General features: G+C 36.1%; 1 protein-coding gene across 7 annotated transcripts in view; it reads right to left on the reverse strand.

The window, feature by feature from the left end:
* Window positions 1-13,817: 13,817 nt before the first annotated feature.
* The window catches only part of ATXN10 (ataxin 10), a 106,981-nt gene continuing 93,871 nt past the window's right edge, over window positions 13,818-26,927 (reverse strand). For all 7 annotated transcript variants that reach the window (XM_072041181.1, XM_072041203.1, XM_072041173.1 and 4 more), the window contains one exon: window positions 13,818-14,652. In XM_072041181.1, coding sequence (XP_071897282.1) covers window positions 14,465-14,652 — 188 coding nt within the window. In that variant the 3' untranslated portion in view covers window positions 13,818-14,464. The remainder of the gene's footprint in view (window positions 14,653-26,927) is intronic.

A 26,927-nucleotide genomic window follows, 5' to 3' on the forward strand; every position in this document is an offset into this window, starting at 1 on the left:
ATGAAATAGGAGGTATCTATTTGGCATTCAGTACCTGATAATTGCTAATGCTGAGGGTTCGAACAGTTTAATCAATGATTTCTCTTAAAAGAGAGAGAGGAGGAAAAAATCATTAATGAAAGGAGATATATGACTGCCATTGAAGAGCAATTAGGGTCCAGCATTTGGAGAACAGTCAGTGCATTAGGCACTCAAGCATTATTCTTCCCTCTGTACCAGCTTCTACACAATCGTCCTCTCATCTCTAACACATTTTTCACAGCAACAAATTGTCCCTGGCATTGCCCATGTTTCCAGCTAGTGAAGTTCTCTTCTGTTCTACCTCATTCCCTCAGAAGGCATCAGTTTTTTATTTTAAAAATATCAAGTCACCCTATCTCAGCTGCATTATAAACAAAGAGAAACAAAACAACCCAAAGCAGTTTTGTGTCTGTGGAAAAAGAACAAAACACTTCAAACCCAAAGAAGTTTCCAATAAGCCACTCATTGAAATTCAGGAAGAAAAAAACCCAAAGGGTAAAAATACCCCCATGTATCCAAGTTCTCTGAGGCCATTTCCTTCCCTCATCTGTGTTCCATCATCTTCTTCCTTATCCAAAAAAGTTGTGGTGTCCGTGGGAGTATGAAAAAACATTGGTGTGACCACCAGAAGGAACTCTCTGTCTGGCAGCATAAAGCCACGTGTTATACTGTCTCCAGGAACTCAGCCTCGCTTTGACAGTCATAAATATTCTCTGATGAGAAAGCAAAGGGTAGTCATTCATCCAGACAGAATAATACTTTAAAACCTTGAAAAACACACAGGGATCCGTGCTCTGTCATCAGGCAGAACGTAAGATCCATGGGAAGAAACATCTGATTGGCTTTGCATGGCAATTACAGCCTGTGGGACACTCAGTACTACCCACCTCCAATGCTGGGATAATCCAGGCTGTGAAAAGTGCTGGGCCTTGCCCTTTCAAATGTCCCATCCCACATGGTGGTCATTACATTTATATGAGGGCAGGATGAAACTTAAAAACCTTCCCAATTCTTTCCCTTGTTAGAATACTTTCCATCTATTTTTGGTAGCCCCATCCCATGTTTAATATTTATTGGAAGCCAGTCTTCACATTATGCAGGCCTCATTAGGTGTAGTTCCACAGGGTAGCAAACTAAAATACCATATGAGCAAGAGTGATAAGCCTCGACTACATCACTAAATGACACACAGACACATGAAGGCTGAAGGAAACATCCAAGGACAGGATATCTGATAAATGATAGCTAGTGTATACTATTAAAGGGTACCCAGAAAGTTAGGTCACCCTTTCAGATAAGCACTGACTTTGGAAATTTTCAATACTTCACAAAACATTTATGTACATGTTTTTAAAAGAGAAAAATAGAGAAAAGACTCATTACAAATTTAACTGTATGCTGAACCATGTATTCAGAGATCTAAATTCCATGAGAGCATTACCTGACATCTTGTTACGTAAATATTCTGCTTGTGCAAGCAGATCCACAAATGATTATTAATGTAGTCATAGTCTTGCAAAAATTATTGATGAGAAAATTATCTTTACGACCAGCTTTCATTTAGTCAAGGAAATTTATTAAAAAAAAAAAGAAAAAAAAAGATCCAAATGTAAATAAATCACTCTCCTCCCTTGGCCTCCCTTTCCATCTCCCATTGAAGAATATATTTACAATGAATAAATAATAACTTTATACTTACCTGTATGCCTTCTCCTTTTATGTTAGTCTTTTACATTAAATGTAATGTTGGCACTCAAGGTAGGAACAGGTAATAAAACTGACCTGGTTATTAGTCAGTGTCATTTCAGAACTATATTCACATTTCTTCCTTTGAGAATGTAACTGATTGTTGACACAATGGAGGCCAAGCATGCATTTATGGTGCATGATATCATTGTGTGGATAATAGAGGGAGTTTACTTACTCCACAGATGACTGCCACAAGAGAATGTAATTGCTCAATAATGTGTTGATGTACCCATGGGAAGGATTTAAGTCATCTGAGACCTGTATTGGTAACTTGCCAGGGACCCCAGCAGTAAATTTAATTTGCATGAAATGGAGGAATTGTAGCCATCTTCCACAACAAAGATAAACAGAAGAAGGGAGGAGGTCAGGAAGAGCCAAAAAGACACCAAAAATCCAGAAATCAGTTAGACTTTCAGTCATCATAAGTAACTTGGAGGTATAGTACTTAAAATAAATAAAGTTCTCAAGTTTCTGGTTTAAAAGACTAAGAAAACAAACAAACAAACAAAAAACAACAAAAAACACATTAGATTAAAAATAAAGTTTATTTATTTCTTTTAATAGAGGTCCAGGATGTGGAGGGTATTGCCAAATAGCCATAAGCTTTTGGAAAATATAATTTTCCATGAGGAGACATCTATGATGTACTACTTAAAGAAAAAAAAATATTAAAAAAAAAAAAGAAAAGATTTATTAGAAAATTGAATGCAAAGTAAAAGAGACAAAAAGCAGTTACCTGGATGCAGGAAATAAAAGCTCTAAGTGTAGCAAATTTTTAAGAGGAGAAGTCAACACAAGTGCAATGTACTCCAGACCATAAGTCGATCTGCATCAGGGAGAAATTGTTGCACTACCAGCCAAAAGCTTAGAAAAGCACCTGACTGAAAAACTATTTATGGGTGACAAAATCTTTGCACCATTTGCAACATGATTTTTTTTTTAATGTATCAAGTTAATGCAGAACATCTGACTGATAAAGTACGAGTGAGACAAAAAAAATACACAAAGTAACAGCCAAAGCAGAGTTAAGAGCTCACTGAACATTACAAATCACATAGCATAACAAAGGATCAACCCGATAAATAGGAATATTTTCAACTTATTGAGGTCACAAAGAGTCATAGGGTGAGAATATAGCTTAACAGATGCTCAGTTTAAAGTACTTAACTCCTTCCATTGATTTTGAGAATAATTTCCAAACACTTAAAGTTCAAGTACATTCATCCACTTTTTTTTTTTTTTTTAATGCATGAAGTTCTTGATTAATTAATCTTTGGATGTGTTGAGAAGCATTTTAAGCCAATGGAAATTGCAGCTGTTTTCTGTAATGAAACCCCTAATAATGTAAAGAAACCCTGATGTTATAACAAAGAATGACCCAGAGACCCAGAGAGCCCTCATTGTCTAGGACTAACTTGGAATTTAAAGCCTATCCCAGTGTCTGTCTGGGGTATTATTCCTTGATTTTCAAAACTGGTCTCCACAAGACAGAGCTCAGAGGAACCTACCCCTTCTTAGCATAAAATAGTTAAAACCGCAGCCCCCACTCTAAGTCAAATGATATGATCCAATGAGATACATCACGTTATATGATGTGATGCTCAGATAAGGGCCCAAATGTAACCTACTCCACTGAATAATAAATCCTGTACTACTGTAGCTAATTTTGGGTTATTTTTTCCAGTGTGTCTTTTCCTCACAGCCCTCACTTTATCCCTTCCCCTCTTCCCCTGATCTGGTTTTTCCTATTTTCAAACATGGTTTAGAAAACTGCCCAATGGCAGGTGGGCAGAGTCACTCCAGATAGCATGTTTATTGGTAGCCCAGCAGTTATTTGTGGTTGGCTTTTTTGGTTGCCCACAGGAATTTCCATGGTGTTGTAAACAGACAGATGTGGGTTCTTTTCTGCTATATAGATCACACCATAGAAAGATATCAAAGGGAAAAAACAGATCTATGAATAATGCACTAGTGGCAGTGTTTGAAGCTCAGAACTTTAAAGACTAGCCTTCAAAGTTATGGTTTTAATTGTTAGGTATGGACACTTAGGCTACTGGATAGTTTTTGAAATCAGAACATCACTGAGAAGTTTTCCAAGTATTTGGAATTCCATACAAATGAGGTGAAAGTGGGTTGAATACCATAACTTCAAAGCTAGTTGTACTCTCACAGCAGTGCCCTAATCCCAGATGTCACTTCTAGTCTTCTCCTAGGTGTCACACTCATTTTTTTTTTATGTTAGTGAAACACCTAAACAAATCTCCCACAATCTTTTGCCATTGTAGTGTTGGCAAACTAAAGAGGAGGTCCTTAAGGGTATGGGTGACAAGGTAGGCTAGCTACTGGTACAGATTAGTAAAGCTCCACTGACCTTAGGCTAGCTCACTTTAGCCAAGAAATGTTACTCCTTTTTCTCTTTTTCATTTTTACTGGTACAATCATGCATAAATTACTTTTTCCATGTGATTTGTGTATGCCACATGCTCATACAACGGGCATATAGTGGCCTTTATTTCCTTGAGGTTAACAAGCAGCACATGATTAAAATCACATTAACTCAACAGTCACTCTTACTCGGGAATTGCCAGTTAATGCTTTTTCCATCATTTACTTTTTTTCAGGAGGGTTTGTATATGTTGGTGTCCTTCAATTTTATTGTATGGCAGGTTACAGCAGAGCTTTGATTCATAGCCAGACATAGACTATTTTAAGCAGAAGGAAAAATGAATCTCAGTTTTATTAGCATTGTACTGTCATCTTGCGGTCACAATGCTTGGTTCCTAACCCTTATTTGGAAATGCCTTGAACAAGAATTCAATGTGAGCAGGAAGAAATAGTGATTGCCTCACTCCTGGGGCTTTAGTTTGTTTGAAGGCCTTCTTCCTGCCGCTCTTGTGATGAGAGAGACCTTGCCAACTTGTTTCCACTTCATTTCTCTCCATCTCCTTCATGAGAGGACAACATGACTTCCTCCATCATTATTTAGAAGACTCCATCTCCTCAGGCCTCCAGCACTATAAACACTTAGACTAAGAGAGATTTTCAGTGCAGTGCTGTGTACAGCTCTCCTTCCTTGCATAAGCTTTAAGGGTGGAATGCTCTACTTCTGTCAGCTACTGATATGCATCCATTTCACAACTCAGAAAAATCATTCCAAATATCTTTTGGCTTAATTAACTTTTTCCATATTGCAAATAGCAACCTTTTTTTGCTTTATCTTGACTGCTCAAGATACCAGCCAATGCAGGATTCTCCCAGTAGCCTCTTCCATTCAGCTCAAGAGTGAATTTCCTGGGCTTTATTAAAACAAGAAGAGAAAGCCCTGAGCTAGGCTGCCCTTCAACTCCAATTGTGCTGCTCCCAAGCTAATGCATTGCTTTCCCACCTGCCTCCTTGCATCCCCATGCAGGCTACAAAGCCATATTTCAGAAAGACACGCAATGTACATTCAGTCCCAGTGATGTCTGACACAGTCATCCATCAGTGCATGAACAGAAACAAAGAAACTAGGCTTAACTAGTTACTTGGAAGTGTGTAGCACTACCCTAAATCAGACTCCAAAAGATCCCTGTCCTTCTCTTTTGAAGACAATATATAAATCTCTTCATATACAGATTCTTCATGACTCTTTCACAAATACCAGGAATCAAAAGCTTAAAATCTCCATTTCTTGTTTCTATTAGCAGTCTTCACTTCAGTCATTTCACTCAAGTTAGAGAAAAACACTAGTACAGTCACTACTGTTACCTTCAGTTTCAGCTTTTGTGTTTGGGCTACCAATACTTCAAGAGATTGTTTCTTTTTGCAGAAATAACTGTTAACACTAAAACTTGGGGGAAAATTCACAACCACATTGCTACAGTGCTCAGTTCACTATTCAGGGGGAAAACATTGTATTTTGGTTAGAATTGTGTTACTATTGATACCTTACATGGAATTACAAGTATGCATATTGAATTCCACATTTACATACAGCTTAAAAGGTTGTAAACTATGTTTATTTCAGCTATTTACATATAGAGATTGTCATGATCTTGCAAATGGTTTTCTACAGATAGACTTCTGCATCAATATGTCTGATGCATAATACACATCAATCAACTTAGTACCAGAAGGGGTATCCTCTGTGGGCCCTGGGATCCACTTGTGAACCTATCAGAGTACACATGAGGGTAATACTCTAAAACTTTCTAAAGACAGTATATTCACTGCAAATTTTTTATTATTTTTTTGGCTGTACATATTTTAAAACATTGGAATTACCCACTTTATCCTCACAGCTTCAATATGGCTAAATTTTATTTTGGCTTCAGAACAGAATTGAACTACTTGCAGAGAAAAAAAATATGTAAAAACGCTTCAGAAAAAGATGACTGCAAAATCATGGGGATAGTATGGAAACTTGCAACTGACAGCTCCTACTTGTATGACTGCTGACAGAAAATTGACTGAAATACCAAGAATCCTAATTGTGGTAGACTTCGCACAGATGTTAGGGGACTGATCTCATCAATGAATGATCCAACCACCAGGTATGGAGACGTTAATGAACGCAGGAATTGATAAACTGCAGAGGAAGAGCAAACCAAAAGCAGAATACTGACAAGGCTGACAGACTAATACTGTGGGAGCAGGAAAAGTTTGTCTCCCCAGAGGGACAAAACACACATGCATATGCAACCCAGACAATGTCAAAACCAAGCTTCTGCTACAAGACTCCAATAGCATGGTGCCTTGGCTCTGCTTCAGGAGAGACCAGCTCTAACAGCTGAAGACAGTTCAATGGCTAATTCAGTCCTTTGCCTCACTTACTGATACTGCCAACAAGGCTGCTTATTAGTACTAACTGTGATGGTGGTTTCTGTGATGTGGACAGATGCTTGCGAAAAGCTGGATGGAGACCACCAACTCTCTTCAGACAGGCCACTAAACAGCCATCTGAGGGTAACCACTAGGTCGCTAGCAACTTGGGTTAGATTCAAACTAGTGACTTCGATGTGAAAAGGCTCCATATTCAATTACCAGTCCCCTGAGTCATCCCATCCACCCTTTAGTTATTTCAGAGTGCTTTGGTAAGCAATATCTGAGGACATTACATGTGTTCAAAATGCCAAAAATACACATCTAAGAAGGCAGGGAAAAGATCAGATCATCCAAAAGTAAATTTTCCTTTATTTTGGTCAAAAAGGAATAAATAATTATCCTAATGATTTAGGATATCCTATCTATTATCCTAACACCCTCCACCCTCCCCCCCCTTCCCCCCCCCGCACAATGAAAGGGCTTTTTTTCTCCTCCTTTGCTGCCCCAATTCATTTCTTGCAATTATTACTATACTAAGAAGAGAGAGAGTGTTTTGGGAAAAATATATATTTATTTTACTTATTTTCTAAGTAGTCAAATCAGCAGTAGAAAGAATGGAAATGTACTTGATGTTGGGGGGTATGGGAAGGGATTAAAAAAAGCCCAACACTAAAAACGACAACTCCCAGGGATTCTGCCTAGGGGTTCTCAAACTTGCAGACTTGTTTTAAGAGTGACAGTGCCCTCTGGTACCCCTAGGATATGGTATTTTCAATGCAACTCCAGAGTTCCAGCAATCTATTTTTGTCACCTATCCTGGGATCTGACAATTCTCACCAGGGGCTCAGTTAAATGAGCCTCCAGTTTTTAAACAAAGTGGATTTTAATTCAGAAACACCTGTGGTGAGAGAGCCCACTGGCATTATTAAAAAGCAAATTTGTCACAGTGAACCATGGAGGCAGGGAGAAGGGGGTGAATAAACGGGGAGGGGGTGGAGGGGGGGGATGTCCAAGCATACGTCATACCTGCAGCACAGAGTACCATTCCTTTCATAAAACTCCCTTGAAGATATGTGTAGAATTTGACTGCACCCCATGAAGAGTGTTTTTCCCAACAAGCTGTTCCCAGGGTGTTGAAAAGCTATCATTCATAAAAAATTATTGAGGGGGAAGAAGGTAGCAAAGGGGAGTTCAGAAGGCCAGGGATGCCAATGGAAAACACAGAATGAGACCCGCTGTAAAGCACGCACCTGTTTATGGCCACCATAATAGTTTAACTAGAAAGCTTAAAGTTCCAAATTGTGGGGGGTGGGAGAAGGGAAGAAAGAGAGAAAACATAATGAAAGCTTGTTCTAATATCAAAATACACTTTAACCCATGGAGTGCAGGCTGACAATGGATGGCTGCAATTTAGAAGAAAGCACAGACAATACAAAATACACTTCAGACACTTCTTGGTATCATTAGATAGACATGAGCTCAGGGCACAAATTGGAAGAAGCACCCCTTTATAGAGTATGTGGCTAAAAAAAAAAAGAAAATTTTAAATATTTAGTGTTGGCTGAGACAGCAGTTGCCAATACAGAATAAGTTCCAAGGTCTGTCTAAATGCAGTGGTAACTTCTGTGACAAAGACTTTACAAAGCAGGTAGAAGAGAGTGAAGCATCAGCCACCCTGCAAAGATTTGCACAATATGCAAATGTTTAGAATGACAAAGAATGTGCTGTAACTTTAATGACAGTGTTAGTGAAATCCCTTGGTTATTTGTAATAGCGTTATGCATGCACTCTGTCCTCAGTGAACAATAAAAATGATGTATACAAGCCTGCTGGCCCAGGTGAGAAGACTTGACATTAAGAATGAGATTCTTCACAGGTATTAGTGAGTAAGTATGCTGGTTTCCAAGAGGCAGCTAGGCATTTTCATCCATTATTCCTTTATGAAGTGGTTTTGTCATTTTTACCAAGAGTTAACAAAACTTCTTGAGAACAAATCTCAGAGTAAATTAAGGGAAACCACAGGCAGAGTGAATAGACATATCTTGCATTGAGCAGGGCTTCAATAATTCTTACTCTAAGCCTTTACCTCAGGTATTCTGAGCAAGGCTGGAAGGTGGCTTTTCATGCAGAGATCTTAGTCTTGTTCATAAATGAGCAATTCTGGCGGAACCCATCATGATGGGCCTAGAAAAAGCAGAACATGAGGTTTGCCGCAGGTCTTTGATGAGGAACATAGGGTAATAAAAGACAGTTGTATGTATGCCTCCCAGTTTCTTTTCACTAATGATGCTGTCCCCTTTTTCTTCCCCTTTATGAGTGTGCACACATTAAATTTTTTCTTTTGCTTTTTTCTTACAAATAAGCCTTCTGAACATTGCCTCTAATCAGAAATAGGGACAGTCTATGGTGTGCAGAGGATCCTTTTCACATGACTGTTTCTCTGAACTTATGTTTGTTTTCACTCAAAAATGATAGGAAACTTTCAGGTTTAGCATAAATATGTTATGAAAATCACCTGAAATTTAAACAAGACCAAGTTCAACGCAGTGTTTCTTACTAACGAAGCTTCAGTGATGTCTCTAAGACATACAAAGCAGTATCGGTTTTTGGTGTTTGTGATAAAATATTCAGCAAAAAGAAGTTGGGATTAATTTTAAATGCCCTTGATTTCAATGTCTTTACCTTCAGCTTCTTTTACCTTTCCTACAAAAGATGTGAAAAAAATATGAATTGTGATTTAAATATTTTGTTTTCTATTTACATATTTAAAATAAGTAATTATTTTCTGAATTACGTATGACTATTAAACTGTAAGGCTGCAGAAAACACTGAGCCAGACAGCAGAATATCTTTGATTCTAATAAAGCAATAGAAAGACATAGGTAGCTAATCCTGTCCAAAATAAACTTGGTGTGAAAGTAGATATTGCTTTGATCTTAAACTGGAGAGGGAAGGATCTTCCTAAAGGACGCCTTTTGGGTTACAAAAATCTGAAACTGTCAGAGTCTGGAAAGAATGATGCTAAATAACCACACTCTCTGGTTTGTTTTTACGAATGGAATGCTAATGCAGTCCTCTAGTAGTCCTCTCTTGGTTTTGAATTACCAGAACTACTCCCTTTCTCACCCTGTAAGGTCCACTTTTATTTGTTGCTGCAGTCTCCAGTTTGAGTGGTTTCTTACTCCATGTTAGATGGACATCAGCAGGCAGCCCACAGAAAAGTGCAGAGAAGCTCTCAGTTTTTGATTTCTTTTGCCAGCAACACGCTAGTCAGGAGCAATAGCTATTGAAAATGGCCATGACTGGAACAAAGACAATGCAAAAGCAAATTCAGCAAACAGTGGCTTGACTCTCCCAAGTCTCCATTGGGAATGCACGAACTAAAGGTTTTCCAAAGCTTACAATGTGGACAAATTTGAACTGGATTATGACAGAAAGAATATACATAGTCATCATTTATATGAAGAATAGTTAAGTCTTTTAAAAATTTAGGATAAATTTTAAAAATTATATATATTATATATATTTATATAATATTTATATAATATTTTATATAAAATTAAAATTTATATATAATTTATATATATATAAATATTTATTATATATAAAATTTATATATATATAATTTATATATAATTTAAATTATAATTAAATTATAATTATAATTTATACAATTAAAATTTATATAATATTTATATTTATTATATATATTGTATATATATTATATATATATATATGAGAATATATATATATATATATAAATGAGAAGCTAATGCTTTATATATATATATATATAAATAAAGCATTAGCTTCTCATTTTCATAAATTACTGCATCTTATCGGAAATCACCATAAGAGAAAGTTCCTGTAAAGAAACTAATTAACCCTGAAGAGGCATGGAAGATTTCCACTTGAAAAGTTACAATTTCGCCAAGCAACAAGCAACTGGAAATGGATCTCAACATGGAAAACATTATTTAACCCTAAAGAGGGACACTGCTTACAGGTCTGCCCATAAACAGCAATCACAACCTAAATATCTTCCACATGTAACAGAATAAGAAACACTTGTTTGGGGGGTATACTCTAAGAACAGTGCACACACACTTTTATCCCGCTGTGACTTCAACATACTGCAAAGCATCCCAGAAAGAAATCAGGAGAAGGAGGCAGTCCACCTAAGAAACTTACTTCTTTCTTTAATGATGCCAGTGACTTGTCAGTCTCCGCACCCGAGCAGCAAGGCACAAGGGTCCAGCACCTTGGACAGCTCTGCCGGGCCTCCACATGAGTGAGGCATGGAGGCCTTGGAGGCTTTGCCCACCACTGCACTTCTGGGCCTCCCCTTGCCTGGCCCAGCAGCTCTCCAGTACCAAAATGGTGCACACTGCAGAAGTAAACCATGGTGATTTTAAGGAGGAAGCCAAAAGGGAAGGGAAAATGGCCGCTTTTGCATTACTTCACAGTTTCTCACCCCTCTCTGCTAACAACATTTACTATGAAGAAGTTTATTTACTGTACTGTAAGAAGACAGCAAATTCTAAGATTCTAAGTCAACATAAAACAGTGATGCAGATAAGGCTAGGTACAAAGAAACGTTTAAAGTAGTTTTAGGTACAGCCTCATATTTAGATTACTTTTATTTGGAAATAAAGGGGAGAATTTTTGGAGTCTTACTACCCAAACACTTGTATCAACTTCAAAACATAAAATCAATTGTTAAATAAAGATCGTGACAATGGCACTAAGCACCAGGGATTATTTTTTGTTCGTTGCATTTACAAAAGTTTTACAAGTACTTTAGGTAAAACAAACACAACTTACTAGAAGGAGTAAAAATTCAGAACTCTGCAAACATTTAAACTTATTTCTCACAACTGATAAGTAAGCTTTTTAAAAAGCTAATGATGAAAAGCTAACTCCTTATTTGCTTTTAATAAAAAAATGGACCTTAAAAAAAAGATCTGATCATTGTTGTTTGGAAGCACTCGAAAGCAATAAGATGGTCATAAGACTTGATCTGACTGTTCTGCCCCTTTACAAACTCAATAAAGCTTGCTCTTTATGACTGATTGCTGTGCTGTATTAATCCCCTAGCATATAAAACAAGCCTATTGGAGACTTGGACTCCACTGGGGGAGGACAGGGAAGCTGTTGTGTTCTGAGAATTAATCCACCTAGGAAAATCAAAAGCCAGCCTCTCACAATACAGTAATCAGCATGTTCTGTACTGTGAAAGCCCTACGTCTCCCATTTAGAAAATACAACTATTACTGCATTATGCACTGAAACACACAAAACCCTTTTAGTTATTTGTGTTTGTTATTATTTGGTTTATATTTATGGGTTTGTGTGTATTCCTTGGGTGGGTGCACAACCATCAAGTTAAAAAAAAAAAAAAAAAAAAAAAAGCTCCCTATTGCTTAAAAGGAAAAAGGGACTCCCACTGCTTTTTCCACAACCCATGTTCTTTCTGGATTTGCTTTGTGAACAGGATTTTAACTCTTTATTACCCTAAGTAAAAGGAAATTCTTTGCATTTTTTTCCTTCACATATGAAGTTCATTTTCTGTTCAGGATAATTACTTTTTCTCACTTTGTTAAATTATCTGAGTTTCCTAACTAGCATTGCTAAAATAAATGTGTATGAGGTTTTATAATTCCTCAGTTGAAAACTGCTTCACTTTATTCTAGGTACTATTATATTTGATGCTCCTTTGTTAATAAAAGCTTCATTCTTTCCTTTTAGACTTGAGAGATGTAGCCTTCCAAATAAAAAGAGTGTGTTTTTATAGTAAAGTTTTTGGAGGGCTTATTTAGATGCTAGAACTATGAATTTTCAATTGTGCTGTGAAGATGAAGATTAAAAACAAAGGAACAAACAAAAACCAGAAAACCATCTGTAAATATTATGTAACATAGTAATTTAAGTGTTAAATTAATTCTGGCTTAACTATAAGAATTAAGGCTTAGGAAAATCATACAGAAACCACAATCTTATAGAGCACATGCTCAGGAAGAACCAAAACCATATCTTTTTCCATTCAGGTAGCAAAAAATACCTGTATAAGAAATAACTTTATAAAGTTAGCATTTAAACACAACCATTTTAAACATCCTCTGAAACGTTCCTGTCAAATCATTATTAAAAAAAAAAAAAAAAAGTGTTTTCTAAAACAACACTTTTCTTTCTTCTCCATTTCTTTTTAATTAGGTTGTCACTAAAAGAAACAAAGCTTAAGAGTCTGTATTCCTATTGCCATTATCCCTTTATACACATTCTTTACTTAATAAAAGGCTAAAGAATTAGCAGTTTTGTATCATTGCCTTGAAAACCAGAAGGTAAAATCCCACTAGATCAATTCCATTCCCATCTGGTCAGTGTGGTATATATTAAAGCCTTATGATTAAATTGAGAAGATCTTAGTAGTCTGGCTACACTCATTACCATACATTTCTTATAGTTCAAGGTACTACATACGTTTTCTAGTTTTGAAGTCAAAAATGGGATTTGAGGAGCTGATGCACATGGCCCAGTGTCTGTTACACGATGTTTAAGGATACTAACTTGTCTTTCTAGTGAGAGAGTGGGATTAAATGACAACAATGTGAACAACTTAACTTTTCTGGGACCTTTCTGTTAGACAGAATCAAAGAAAACCAACTGACAGCAATGGCAAAGATCTAGAAACATTAATCTGCAATTCTTGTTTCGTTTATACATGGAGGATTACATTTCCTGACTACCAGGACAAGGTATGGCACACACAGAGTTAACCTTGACCCCCCCACACCCCACCCAAGACCCCCTCCCCTCTCTCAGCCCCCCTTCTCCCATCCATCTCATTCATGCCACATTCCACAGTGGCAGGGTCCAACAACAATATAGGAGGGTACCCAAAATGAAGAGGCAGGGCCTTCCATTCTTCTGCCTCTCTTGAATTAATTAACTGGAAATGAGTTTTGTCAATGTTTTGGAAAGGCAGAGGGGTGAAAAGAAACTGCTAGAATTAATCACAGTGAGAAACTACCTCTTCAGCAGTCTGCCAGAGTTCAGAAAACCCATGAGAAGTGCAAAATAAAAGGAAAGTGGGCTGACTTACCATCCAAAGGAACAAATAAAATTCAAACAAACACCAATGTCTCCAAAACAGAGACATGCCCCAGTGCAAAGGAATGTAGCATCTGTTGCCGCAACAGCTACAGCCTTGTTTTTAATATACTTGTAATGAAGACTGAAAGGTATCAAGGTAAAACGACATTTTACTAACAATTTAAATTGATGAAGGCATGTTGTTTAATTCACTAAATATTTACGTACATCCAGTGTTCCATTGTTCTTTATATAATATAGCTATTTAAGCACCATGATAGAAGACAAGCAACTTTCATTGTTTTGCCCTGATTCAGCACAGATCTTTTAAACACAGAAGGCAAATTGCAAGACAGATATTTTTGCTATGTTTTTCATGATAGTTTTCTTCACGTTCAGCAATAGGAATTGTAACAACTTAATACTGCATGCATGACATCTTTCTATGAAACGGGAAAGTAATGAAATTTCAATCATCTGAAAAGAAAGATTTTTTCTGTAAGTTAATTTACATTTCTTGACTACCAAGACAAGGTATGGCATACATGTATTTAGCAAAAATACTACTATGCTGTATACTGTAAATCACTATACTGTAAAAATGCACTGTGTATTTAGAAAAAGCATAAGTGTCCTTTTGTTTACAACACTGAAGAAGAATAATTGGTGATTTCTCTGAGAGTGAACAGAATGAATCCAACCGACTGGAAATAAAATTGAAGAAGCCTTGATTGTCTCAGCAGGGAAAATATTTCAAATGAGAAATCTTTTAATGATTTGGCTGTTCTTAATTTTTTGTTCACGAAGGCTTTTTTCTGACAGATCTCAGAAGTAACTTATCATCTTGTTTCTCTACTTCTAAACCCATACGTTCAAGGACTGAATTGTCAGCCAGTCCTTTCTCCTCCATCCGTGCAATAAGCTCTTGGTTTCTCTCATTTTGTTCAGTGAGATTTCGGATAGCGTATACCGCCCACTGGTTCACAACTGTTTCACAAAGTTAAGGATCATTTTTTTTTGTGTGTGTGTGTGTGTGTGTTTGTTTGTTTTTCTTTCTTTTCTTGTAAAGATGAAGCAATGATTTCTTAACATTTCCTCCCAATCCATCCAACACAGAAAAACAGTAGAAATCTAGTGTTTGAAAAAGACACATATAGATTATGACTCTGATCTTGCAAATACTTGCATATGAGATAATTTAAGCTTAAATGAGGTATATCCATTAACTTCAAGCAAATTTACTAGGTTTTATCTTAAATAAAAAAATAAATTAAAAAAACACAGATGAACTGCAGGAATTGAAAGGACATTTTTAAAAAACAGAATTATAGTTAATTGAAATGTTCCAATGATCTTCCTAGTACAATTACGAACAAATAAACAAACAAACAAAAAAAACACATCATTGTACTTACAGTCCTAACACCTCTACACTGCACATTCAAGAACTAGCAAAATAAGCTGTAAATCAGGTACAAGAAAGATGACTACTTTCACCATAAAAGTTGAAATGTGGGAAAAGATAAAGAAATGTTAACAAAAAAAAATATTAACCTCTAATACTATCTATGTTCAGTTCTTTGTTTCTGGGTACTTCTACAAACTCGCCAACAAAAAAGACACTATGATCACCAACAGGTAGCTCCTACTCACGTTTAAATGGGCACAAGCTGCAACTTATTCACAACTTATTCACCTTCTAAGGTGGTCCCTTGAGGCCAGGATTGAGGCACATGTCAGGGCCATAGACAAAGGATTTAAATTCCCAGGATTATCAGTCGGGCATCTTCCAAGTGAACTACAGTGTTCATTTTATGAAGTGTCAGAGATCTTAGCTCCAATTCTGCAGCTGAAAAGCTATGTGATGATATAATCTTTTCCAAGTTACCCATATGGGAGGCAAGCCATTCTGAATCACACGAAAGTGGTTTGCCTGCAGGGCACCAATTATTCACTACATGTAGCTTCACATCCAGTAGAAGAATATGCTTAATTTACTCATCTCCTTGACGTCTTTTGGGTTGGACAGTGTCTAAGCACAGAGATGAGATAGTGCTCTTATGGGCATTTGCCAGGGGGTGACTGGAGGGGAAAACTCAACAGGGGAAGATGGGAACTTCAGATGAAAGAATAAAATGCATGAATTGGACATTCTTACACAATCTATCATAACATTTGGAAAATCCAGTACCATGGCACCAGCCACTGCACACATTCTTTAAGTAGCAGTCTTATAATTTTGTAAGCGTACCTTGCACTGGCTGCTGTACCTACCTTGCTCCCATCTCCAACTGCCCCCTTAGGTTTACACTCATTCAGCAAAGGCAGTCTGTAATGATAGGCTGTTTGATGCAACAAGCAATGTGAATGAACATCAGCATTTGACAGGAGCAGCTTTCTTAACATGAGACCTTATCCAGCCTTCACAACTTTAATTTTAAGGCAGGAAATGACACAAAGAGAATAAGGAAGACAAAAAAAATAAAAATATGAGACGTAAGCTAACTACAGTGCTACTTAGATACCAAAAGAAAATAGAGAAGGGGCTGAAATAAAAAGCACATATGGAATCCTCAACAGAGAGAGAAAGGTTTAAATTAAGAGTAGCTTGGCCAAATGTCACAGGAAACACACACGCTAGGGAATAATCCTGTATTGTCATGAATCAGTGAAACAGCCTATTATCCTTTAATAGTAGTTTACATTTATTTTCACATTCAAGAAGCTATTTTACATTTACAGTTTACATTTATTTTCACATTCAAGCAGCATTTCACATTCTGAGCCAATTCTGGGCTCAGAATTGGAAATCAAAAGTGGTAAGGGAGTAACAACTGCGGGGCTTTTTACTGACAGTTTTCAGACTGTCAGGAAGCATGCTGCACATCTCCACCATTAAAAAAAAGAAAAAAAATTGCATAAGCTGGATCCAGATGGGACAGTGACAGAGTAGAGAAATTAAGAAAAAAAAATAATATATCACATCAAGCCCAAAAGATGAACATGATAGAGAGAATATCAAGGTATTGTCTTCTGTCCCTGCATCACTACTATGGGTTAGATGAAAAGACAAGTGCCAAAATACATACATGTTATATAAGTTCAATGTTTCTACTAAAGATTACATTTGAGTATATAAACCAACAATAAAATACCAAAAAAAAAAAAAAGTTATCCAGAAGCAGAGTCATATTCAACAGCCCCAAAGGTAAGAATGAATTTTGGAATGCTAAAGTATACCCGATGATGAATGCAGATGAAAGTGCCAGAAAGTAACACGAAGGTCTCCCAGTGAGCTGTGAGAAACATGCTATCACCCCCCTTAGCTCTGCTCCTGGGATGAGGTGCAGATTTCTCCCATGTTTCTAAAACACAACACTGAACTCCACTTGCATAAGAGAACACTTCCCTTAATATAACTAATAATAATTTAAAAAGCAATTTTAAAACAGTTACAGTTTTCAATAATGCAGAGTCACACAGGAAAAAAAAAAAAGTACTTTTTTTTTTGTATTGGCCTTGGGAATAATCCTGTTTCCATCATCTTAATGTTCTTCAACACAAAAACACTGCTAAAATCCACAGCAAATGATGTTTTCCTATTATCATATCCATTCATGCTTACATAATATCTAAGACATCCCCATTATCTTATGAACTCTATCATCATTATGGCATTTATCATTATTGACTACTGTAGCTGAAGCTGCGAAATGTTTTCAATAACGTTTTCACTCATTCAAAAACTCTTTTCTGCATGTAGGTTTTCCATTGCAAATTCAGTCATGAATATGCATGATTTCCCTTGTTCGCATGCTGTGTGAGGCTAAGACCTTTGGATGGCTGTGTGCAGACCTAGACAGACTTAAGTGTCAGCAGAGATTAAAGCTAGTCGCCAGCTAATATTCACATTACCCTCTTGCTCCTCTCCAAAGATAGAGACACAGAAAGAAAATTAAACATATTCTAGAGTCTCTAATCCTACCAACACTTTAAGCACTTTATTGTATGCTCAGCTTTAGAAAGAGAGCTTCTAAAGTTTCCATAGTTACTGCAAATAAGAGCATGAGCCTGTTTGTTGTGAAACTGCATAAAGGAAAAGAACTGCAGCAAGCACAGCAGATCTCATTGGATAGTGTTGTCCAGATTTTTCCAGCAGTATATACTGCAATGTAAAACTAATTATATTATAGACAAGGAAGTGAAAATTACAACTCTGTCACAGTGGAGAGGGCATACAGAAGAAGTTAAAATTTTCATTTCATTTTATAGGAGCTTCACTACTGGACTACTTGTTTTTAGGTAACAAAAGTAAACATCTGTTTTTAGCAACTCTTTTATATTTATAGCAACTCTTTTAAATTTATAGCAACTCTTTTATATTTATAGCAACTATATTACATTTATATTACATTTACAGCAACTCTTTTCCAAAACCATTCTGTACTGTATGCTATGGGATTCTTAAGTTATTTTTACTTATACAAACAATAATAAAACCGAACCAACTTGCTCTGTGTTCCATACTCGTGTAAGAAATTTTCAAACAGCAATTTAAAGTTAATCACCTGAACTGCTCTGGGTCATAACTTCAATTGGCAGGGAGGACGCATATAGAGGGAAAAGAAAGGTGGTGTCTGTCCTAAAGGATGAAAAATGTTGCTATGTGGAACTGACAAACTAAGAAAAACTAAACTCTTGAATTCTGTAGAAGTTTTGCCATTGACTGCAAAAAGAACTCACAATTCTGTTGTTTCTTTTCTTATGCTACAATAGGTTGTCAGAATCAATGCTAGCGATAGCATAGCTACTAAATTAGGAGTTTGATGCTACATGAAAGTACAATTGCCTGCTGTCAGAAGTCACTAACGAATACCCTACTGAGATGAATTACTAGAAAGAAGGACTTATAAAACATTTCCCAAGGAGAGTATTCCAGCTCTTCATTCTCATATCAGGTGCCCAAGTTTGGACAAAATGTTATTGGTAAGACTACTGCAGCTATCACCTCTATGAAATATTCTATAAAAAAATTTGGATTCTACAGATGAAAAATAGTGGACATACTTATTAATGAAGCTTGAATCTGACTAGGTAAATATACAAGAATGCCTAAGTAATGTTGAAAGTACATTGCTTGAAAAAGGCAAGTGGTCAGTTTTCAAGCAAGTTTAGGATTATCATTAACTAATACAGGATACTAAAGGGTGGTGGCAAGAAGATTGATATACATATGTTGCTATTCTTAAGTCCCCTTCATATTTATTATTTCTGAGGAATTTCTAAACCATATCCTTGGTGTAGAGTTTGATATACTACGTAGTTCATACACACACACACATGTATTTGGTCTGTTTCAGTTTGACAGTTTCCTGAACTACATTAGATTTTCTGTAACTAAATGATTACTTTGTAACTCTCTTCCATAAGAGTCGATTTTCTGCATTAAAAAAAAAAAAAAAAAAAAAGGATATTCTTTGTGTGCTTCTATTACCTCATTTAAATCATATTTTGGACTATTTTAAACATTAACTTCATTTAAACCAAATATAGGAAGAGATAGAAAACCTTAATAAGGCAGACAACCCACACAGTTTGGAACTGAAACAGCTAGAGCTGTCTTTCTCTAAGAGCTTTTCTGGAACAGGTCTATAGGACTAGAAATCAAAGATAATGAAAATACAGTCCTTGCTAACTATATTTCTTTCCTGTCTTCAACACACAATCTAATTCTCGCTGAATGTTCTACAGACAAGAATGAAATACTAAAGCATCACAGTAGAAGGATCACTTCCACTTACAGGCCTGACTGGACTACACTGAAATGAAATAAATGATCTTCTCTTCAAGACTTTCAAGTCCTTTTAAGTACTTTTGTATCACAGCAACTTGAAGACAATTCTTCTCACCATTAAAAGAGGTCTATAGACAGTGACTGGCACTGTTAATCACAGATCAGATCAATGTGCCATGGTTGACCACACATAGTAAACAGTCAGGATTTTGGTCCCTCACTAACAGCCAAATTGCTTACAAAGTGCTACAAGTTTATTTCTATTGGTGGTTTTAGTAGTTTTATGCTATTCTAGAAGCTGTAAAAGTTGACAGAAATTCCTTAAAACTATTCCTTTACTTACTTTTACAGACCTTTTACTTCTATTTAAGATATTATTAGAAAAAGTAATTACAGAAAACAAAGATCTAAGGGTGCCATCTCAATGTATTTACTTATTCTGAAGAAACTCTTTCATATTTTTAGAATTTATTCCTGACATTACATTAACAGCAACATAAAAATTCAGGAATTCAGCCTAGCAAACTTGAAATTCTCTGCCTAGAATTTACAATAAAAAGACCTTAAATATTTTGGTTTCTTGTAATTTTACTTAGCACATTCCATAGCAGTTAACATCATCTATGATTGCAGTTGCCACATTCTGGATTTAAAAGCTGGAAACAGGCAGTGTGCTATCATCCAGAAACGTCCTTCCCTGCCCTGCTGGACCTGATTCTTGCAGAGAAAACACAGTACACCTCATGTTATATAGACACCTCCAAGGTGGAGAGACGCTGGAAGACACATTTATTCCTTATCACATTTTCTAAGGATAAGTTTTGTAGCACCGGGGAACTGAGAGCAGAGGTTCACTTCTATTGCAACACTCACCTACCTGCTTTTAAGAGATCAATAGGAGGGTTGGACCATCCATCTCCAAACTAGCTTCAATCTCCACCACTACGTGGCAGCAAAGCTTCACTGGAAATGCACGAATAAGGTACCTGCAACCAGCCCTCCTAGCTACCTTTATTTACATCACTGTCCAAACGTCCTACCCATTAGCTGTTTCCTAAAGCCTACCTTATGGTATACAGGTTCCTTTAAAATGGGATTGATGTATGACAACAGATTTATGTATGACATTAGAAAGGCACGTTATATCTCATATATAACTTTAACTGAAAGTTAATCTGTCTAAACATCCACAGCCAACAAATATACTTTAAGACCAAAATGGACGATTATAACTTTGAATACAGACCACTGAAATATAAGTCACTATTGAAATCAAGTCTGTCAGTTTTGTTTTACGTACAATGTATTTTTGTGCCATTTTCTGAAACATATCTAATCTTGACCAGGAGGTTTCACTGTGTCCCTGAATAAATTATTCCAGTGGGTAAATATTTTCATTCATTATAGCCTGAGATTTTTTTTCTAGTTTACATTTGTTTAGAATTGTTTCCAAACACTGATTTCTATTCTAGATCTAAAAAAAAATAATAAAAAAATTGCAGATCCTGATCAAAGCATTTGGTAAGGATCTTTTGAGAAACTGAGGAAGATACACCAAGCTTTGCAAAATTCTTGCACCTCTTCCTTACACTTGTATTTTTCAGTGTTCCCTCTGAAGCACATTTTACTCAAATTTGCTAATTGGCTGATTGCAGACAAAACATGACTTGTCAACTCCTTTTGGCTTTTCTCTTAGTAATTCCAATACAGTGAAAAACAAATCCAGACAACATCCAGCTACCCTTTCACTCCTAGCTACGTTCCAGCAAATAAGAGTCCTAGCTCTTCATTTGGAAATACTTTTTCAGCACTGCTCAATTATGAGGCAGACAGACCCATGTCTTGCTTGTCAGGTTGGAACTACACACAGCACACATCAGTGATGTTCAGCTAAATAGTACCCAATGTCCAGCAAACGGCTATTTACTACTGCACTAATTTGGGTTACTAAGCCATTCATATCTGGAGAATTTTTGGTTAACAGGTCACACCATTTATATACCCAGATATTTGATCCATATCCTATGTGCCTCCTTTCATTTTCTACAGGACTTAAAAAGAGAATACCAACACAGCTTAGCATACTAAGAAATCAAACAATTTCTGTCAAGTACTATAGAGCTACTAAAACCATAGTATGTGTTTAGCTATGTCAGGCTATTTTTATAATAATGTTTTATGCCAAAACTTACAAAACTTAAAATAAAATAAAGCCACAACCTCTAGTTTGTTTTACTTTTTCCTATACTCAGACTTATAATACTAGCTTAAAACCATGAATATGACACATTCATTTTTACTGCTTAAGCTGCCAAATTTAAAAAAAATTATGACTTACGTGTTTAATAGAAACCCATAATTTATGAGTAACTATAAATCATCTGTTTTAAAACAAAGAATCACACTCTTGATCAATTTCAAGCTGATGTGCTACAGTTACAATATTCTGTTCTTACAGACCCTTTTATTACACTAATCCCATTTTAAGAATTCACGACAACTAAACCTAAGTGCCAGTTATCTATAACAGAGAGTTAGCAGAGAGAGAAAGCTTCAATTTGCTGTTACTTAACTGCTAAAATTGCCTCAGCTTACTTTCTTTTCCCAGGCACAGAAAAAAACATAAAATTCCAATAAGCTGAAACTCACATATCAAATTATTAAAAACCTACCACAGGCATTGAGACGTAAAGCACTGAAGCACAGGGGGATGATAATTGTGTTCACAAACTGACTAAATATCAGGCAGACTATAGTCATTTCAACTTTCCTTGGACACGTAAAGAAAAAAACTCCACCTGCACAAATATATTCATGTGTATTTATATGCACACACACACACACACAAACAGCTTTTCTAAAACCCTTTTAAAATGGAAATTATAGAAGTCAAACGGCACTCTCAAAAATCTGGCACTAGACTGGAAAACACAATTTAGTTAATACCTAAGAAGTGATCAAGCTAATTCCAGTTTATCATTCAGAAGGTTAAGGTAGATGATGAGATAAACTGACTCACAATTTAGATAGAATTTGTTTTCTATTTATATATTTCTATTTTCTATTTATAAACTGTAGAAATTCATCTACATATATAGACTCAGCAAGGATCTGTATGCCTACTCATCTCTAAGCATTGTACTCAAGCATTTTATTGACTCCAGGTCTCTGAATAATGTATGTGGCATAATTCTCACCCCTGATGCTTTCAGTAATTTCAAGTGTCGTTTATAATCAAATCACAAATAATCAAAATAATGAAGGTAAGTGAAACTCCAGTTCCAGTCTCATAAACAATAGATGATATTGTGTGCATCTAAACATAACGTCAGTCAAACAAATGGGTGTTCTCATAGATGCAACTAAATCATAACCAAGAAAAAACAAAGTTTTTTTCTCTCATGTTTTGCAAATAGCCATTAGCCACAATTGTATCTGCTACAATTTCAGGAAATGCTTGCATCTCCTTGAAGAAATCTCAGAACACAAGCAGGATCGGTAGTATGGACTGCAAATATATCCTTAGTGAGACAGTGAGACAGAAAGGAAAGGCTATGTTTTGGAAACAGAAAGAACAAAGTCTAAGCAAAGATCTGGGAAAGAGACGGAAAAAGATTTAAGGATCAGGAAGGAGCTACATATGACAATGCACCCACCAGCTGAAATTACAGATTGCTTTAATAACAGTGGCAGAAAATGGAACAGCAGGAAAACGCCAGAATAAAGATGTTATGCAGAGCATTGGCCGTATTACATCTGAATATTCCTTGGAGGTGTGCAAGAAACAATGTCAAGACAACAGACTGAAATATGATAAAGCGGTCATAGAAGGCATCCCATTCTCAATAATATTTTTGAACCACTCCCAGCTTTATTAAAACAAACAAACAAACAAACAAACAAACAAAAACTTTGGGTCTCAAATTTCTAGTGTTCTGTCACAGCCCAGAGGGGAATTTTTCAAAAAGTCTACAGAAAAATCAATCAAACTGTTTGATCTATAAAAACAGGAAAATATTATATTTTCTCTGTTTCTTTTTTTTCTTTTCTTTTCTTTTCTTTTCTTTTTTTTTTTTTTTTTTTTTTGGTGCTTCTCGTAACTTAAGATCCACTTTCTTTCAAGAATTCAAGCCTGTCATGGATTTAAATCCACCAAGGGGTTTAGGACAGAGGACAAATATGACAATATTTGGTTTAGAAATAGAATTATTAACTTTAAGTCCTTACATTTCCATGCATGAGTTAGTGCCTACAGAGATTATTCTTCTCAAGGGGATTGCACATACTATAATGTAACATTTCAAAGAGCCTTTTTGCATTCTATATACCTCTTTTAAACATCCTCCAGCTCTAAGAGGGATCCCATACAACACACATATTTATTAATGAAGATAGATGTCATTTGCTGGAGCTGTATAGAAGTAATTCACTGAAGAATAGATTCTGTATTTAAATGTCCTTAAAACTGTTTTGGTATTTTATATATTCTCAAGAAAACCAATACAAACTTTCTTGTGAAATTTGAATTCAAGTATTTTTATTACCAATCATTCCTCAAATTGAGGAATCAGAAACCTGAGATATGTGATTAAGTATTAAAACTTTGTTAAATGTCCAAACAAAATCAATCCATGAACAGTTTTGAAAGAAAGATATCTATAAATTAATTCTGATAATTATTTTAGATATTTTCACCAGAGTGTGTATTAGGCAACAACCCCAATGTGCTTGGCAATTACGAGCTAATTAAGACTTTACAATGCAGCATCACTTTGATTTACCAGAAAAGTACACAGTGCTCTAAAGAACCTGATAAAATCATTCTATACATGAAATGCAGCTAGAAATTTAATGCCAGAAGCTTAGCTCCCAATGTTCTTTCCCAATCAAGAAGCTGTAAAAAGAGAGACAGAAGTTACGTTTCCCAGACAATCTTTTCTTGCAACGTACACTGCATGCTTCCTGTGGTCTAATTTAAGGGGGATTTTGCATTTGACAAAAAAAAAAAAAAAAAGATTTTATTCTTTGGCAACAATGTGAATTACTGAGAGAGAGATGTAGAACATCTCACAAGAAAAACCTACATTTTTTATCTTATTCTGAAGTAGATAAGTATCTTCTTGCAACAAAACGACAATTTCAGAAGTGCTGTCCACATCACAAATTTATATCTACCAAATATAATGCTTAAAACTGATGAAGCAGTTTTTTTCTTGGTTCTTCTGTCACCTTTAGGTGAGTTCTGTTCCAAGAGGTTTCAACATACAGAAAAGATAAACAGCAGCTTAGGACACAGAAGCTACATTATCCAAACTCGTAAGACGTGAAGTCAATGTCAAGAGTAATCCAAAGTAGAATTAAATTAGACAAAGGCCTCCTGTACCCTCCTCAGCAGGGACCACGGACTCAGATCCTGCCTCCTTATAATAGTCCCACCTTGGACACTCCATCCAATATCCTATAGAAAAATCCCAATTAGCATGGAATCCAAACCTCTCTAGTCCACCAACACCTGTAAGAATAAGACCAGCTACTTGTAATGAGTATAAAGACACCCTGATGCGTAAGTGCCAGAAATCAGTATTGGTTGAAAGATGACTTTCAAAACTAAAACCAGAAGCTTTATTTGGGAATAGCTGTCTTTTTCCCTCTTCACCATGAAAGAATAACAAGAAGGCTGAATTCTCCTGGGAACCATTTTCAAAACGGGCCCACACTACTGCTGCTAAAGAATCTGTTATACAACTCCAAGGGATTCCCTAGTGAAGCACACATACCCCATTGGCTCCATTAGAATTGAAAAAAGAACAGCTATAAGAAATTCATGGTAACTTGAAGGAGCAGGATTTGATCTGTTAAATATGGTGAAACAAATAAGACCCTCTCAGAGATCATTCTTACTCAATGAATAACCATACTTGTACCTGTTCCAGCTTCTAGCCTGATCAGTTCATCTGAATGTAAGATACAAAAAAGCTAAAGTTTGTGTATATGCCATCAATCAGAAATCCCCTACAACTTTCAGGGTTTTAAAGAAGAATTTGCAGCACATAGGAGTTCAACTGAATTTAACTTTCATTCTAGTTCCACCTATAGTAATTGGCTGCTACTCAGCTGCTATTTTATGTTGTCTTTGGCACTATGAACCTCTGAGTCCAGGTCAACAAATTTTGGATCTTCACCTGTGCTGACAAGTCCCATTCTTAAATTGCCAACCTGTAGGTCCTCAGCCTCTGAGGAGTCACTAGAAATTGAGTTGATACCTTTTTATTAGTGTCATAGCGACAATCAGCACTGGTTTACAGCAAATAAGATTCTAACAGTGCTCCGTGTCTAAGGATAAGGGCTACTGTAGCAGCAACCTGTGATAATGCAAAACTGCATCCCTCTTCCAAAGAATACACTTCCGTTTATTCCCGGTAGCCTTCAGATTTGTGCAGCAAAGCAACTGTCAATGGGATGAGGAAATGGGCAGTTTCTTCGAAGTGGACAGAACTTGACAGGGCATGGAGAGAGTGATCATTACTGTTTTCAGCAGTACTCTAGTTCCTTTGAACTAACTGTATCCATTTAAATAACATTATTTTATGTATGCTTATGAAAATAGAGTCAAATAGTTCACCTCAAATTGGTGAATGCACTGACAGTGCCTACAGCAAGTTTTCCAAAGAAAGGCAACCAGTACTGACAGAACATTATCCTGCTTTTTCTTGCCAACATACAAGGGATAGCCACATCTACATGAAAATGCTCAGCTATATCATAGTTCATTCTAAAAAGTCAACTTACACTCATATTTTTGCTTTCTACTGGCTTCTATTCATCTGTGAGGCTTTTTCACTGTATGTGGCCTATTTTAGGTTGTATTCTGTAACTTAGGAAGAAAATGTTTGTCAGTTCCCCCAAAAGTCTTTGCTGGCATCTCACAAAAACAAACTGCCATTGTTGTAGACCATAGCAACTTGATTTCTTCTAGCTTCAGCCAAAAGTTTCATGAACCACAATTATACTTGCTGTTGCCATCAAGTCAGAAGTATTTTCAATCTACCTCTTAGGTGACTTTCAGACCGAACATAAACTTCAGACTGAAGCTTAGGCAAGGAGTATCTGAAAATTAACTTATATTTCTTACACTTTCATCCATTATTCAGACTAAGGACTCTGTATGGATATCCACAGCAACCACAGTTTTCCCTTGTACTAAAATTCTTATTGCTGAAACATAAGCAGCTGGGTGTATTCATACATGTAAAAATGCATGTGCACACATACTACACCATTTTTTTTCTTCAAGTATGACTTCACTTTTGACTAACAGAAAAACATGCCTGATTAGGGATAACATAATATGGACACTTACATAAGGATAAGGTCTATTCCAATTCAATTCAGTCACAAAATCAATTTGAGAAATCAAATTGAGAAACCCACTATAAGAATCTCATAAATTTAAGATTGGTAAGAATCC

Source organism: Anas platyrhynchos, chromosome 1, assembly GCF_047663525.1.
Source record: "Anas platyrhynchos isolate ZD024472 breed Pekin duck chromosome 1, IASCAAS_PekinDuck_T2T, whole genome shotgun sequence".
NCBI classification, from domain to species: Eukaryota; Metazoa; Chordata; class Aves; order Anseriformes; family Anatidae; genus Anas; species Anas platyrhynchos.